General features: G+C 56.3%; 1 protein-coding gene across 1 annotated transcript in view; it reads left to right on the top strand.

Annotated features, from left to right (window-relative positions):
• The first annotated feature begins 360 nt into the window (after positions 1-360).
• The window catches only part of LOC130585891 (synapsin-3-like), a 29328-nt gene continuing 28880 nt past the window's right edge, over positions 361-808 (top strand). The window contains exon 1 of the mRNA XM_057386559.1: positions 361-808. Within this exon, the coding sequence (XP_057242542.1) occupies positions 510-808 (299 nt within the window). The 5' untranslated portion in view covers positions 361-509.

The following is an 808-nucleotide window of genomic DNA, read 5'->3' as shown; positions in this document are numbered from 1 at the left end:
GTGGGATTATTGTGGGATTATTGTCCTGATGGAATTCTGCTCCTGATCCCCTCCAGCTGCAGCTGCCCCAGAAGATACCCCGTGGCTTTGCTGATGCCAGTGGGATTTGTGCTGTGGTTTTGTGTGCTCTGGAAAATTTCTACATTAGAGCTGCATTCTGCTGCTGATGTTTGGGGAAGTTCTCTGCAAACTGAAAATTAGTATGGAAACTCTGCTGCCCTCTATTCTTTGGGCACCAGCAGTGCTTTTTTCTCTTGTTGTTTCAGGTGTCTCTCCAAGGGCCCAAAAAGGGTTTTCTTATCTCAGTCTCACTGCATGTATCTCACATATACATTCTCTCTTCCCACAGGAGAGAAAGGCACTCGCTGAGCAGACCAGGCCAGTTTGTCCAGCAGGATTTCAGGCGACAGCCCGGACTGTGAGGAGACACCCAGGGGACACAGGGACATCCAGGATTGGTGCCAGCCCTGCTCAGCCCTGCTGCTGCTGCTGCTGGGGAAGCTCTCACCATGAATTTCCTGCGGCGGCGTCTCTCTGACAGCAGCTTTGTGGCCAACCTGCCCAACGGGTACATGCTGGACCTGCAGCGCCCCGACAGCTCCAGCAGCTCCCCGGTGTCCCCCGCCACCGAGAGGAGGCACCTGCAGCCCCCCCAGCCCGTGCACTCCTCATCTGCAGGCAGCAGCATCTTCAGCTCCATCTCCAGCGCTGTGAAACACACCACCCAGGCTGTGGGGCTGGTGGAGCCCTCGGCCAGCCCTGTGCCTGCTGCGGTACAGAAACCCAAAATCCTGCTGGTGATCGACGA

Source organism: Malurus melanocephalus, unplaced genomic scaffold (genome assembly GCF_030028575.1).
Source record: "Malurus melanocephalus ecotype Western Australia unplaced genomic scaffold, MMel_1.1 scaffold_995, whole genome shotgun sequence".
NCBI classification, from domain to species: Eukaryota; Metazoa; Chordata; class Aves; order Passeriformes; family Maluridae; genus Malurus; species Malurus melanocephalus.
This window is presented reverse-complemented; position numbering and strand designations above follow the sequence as displayed.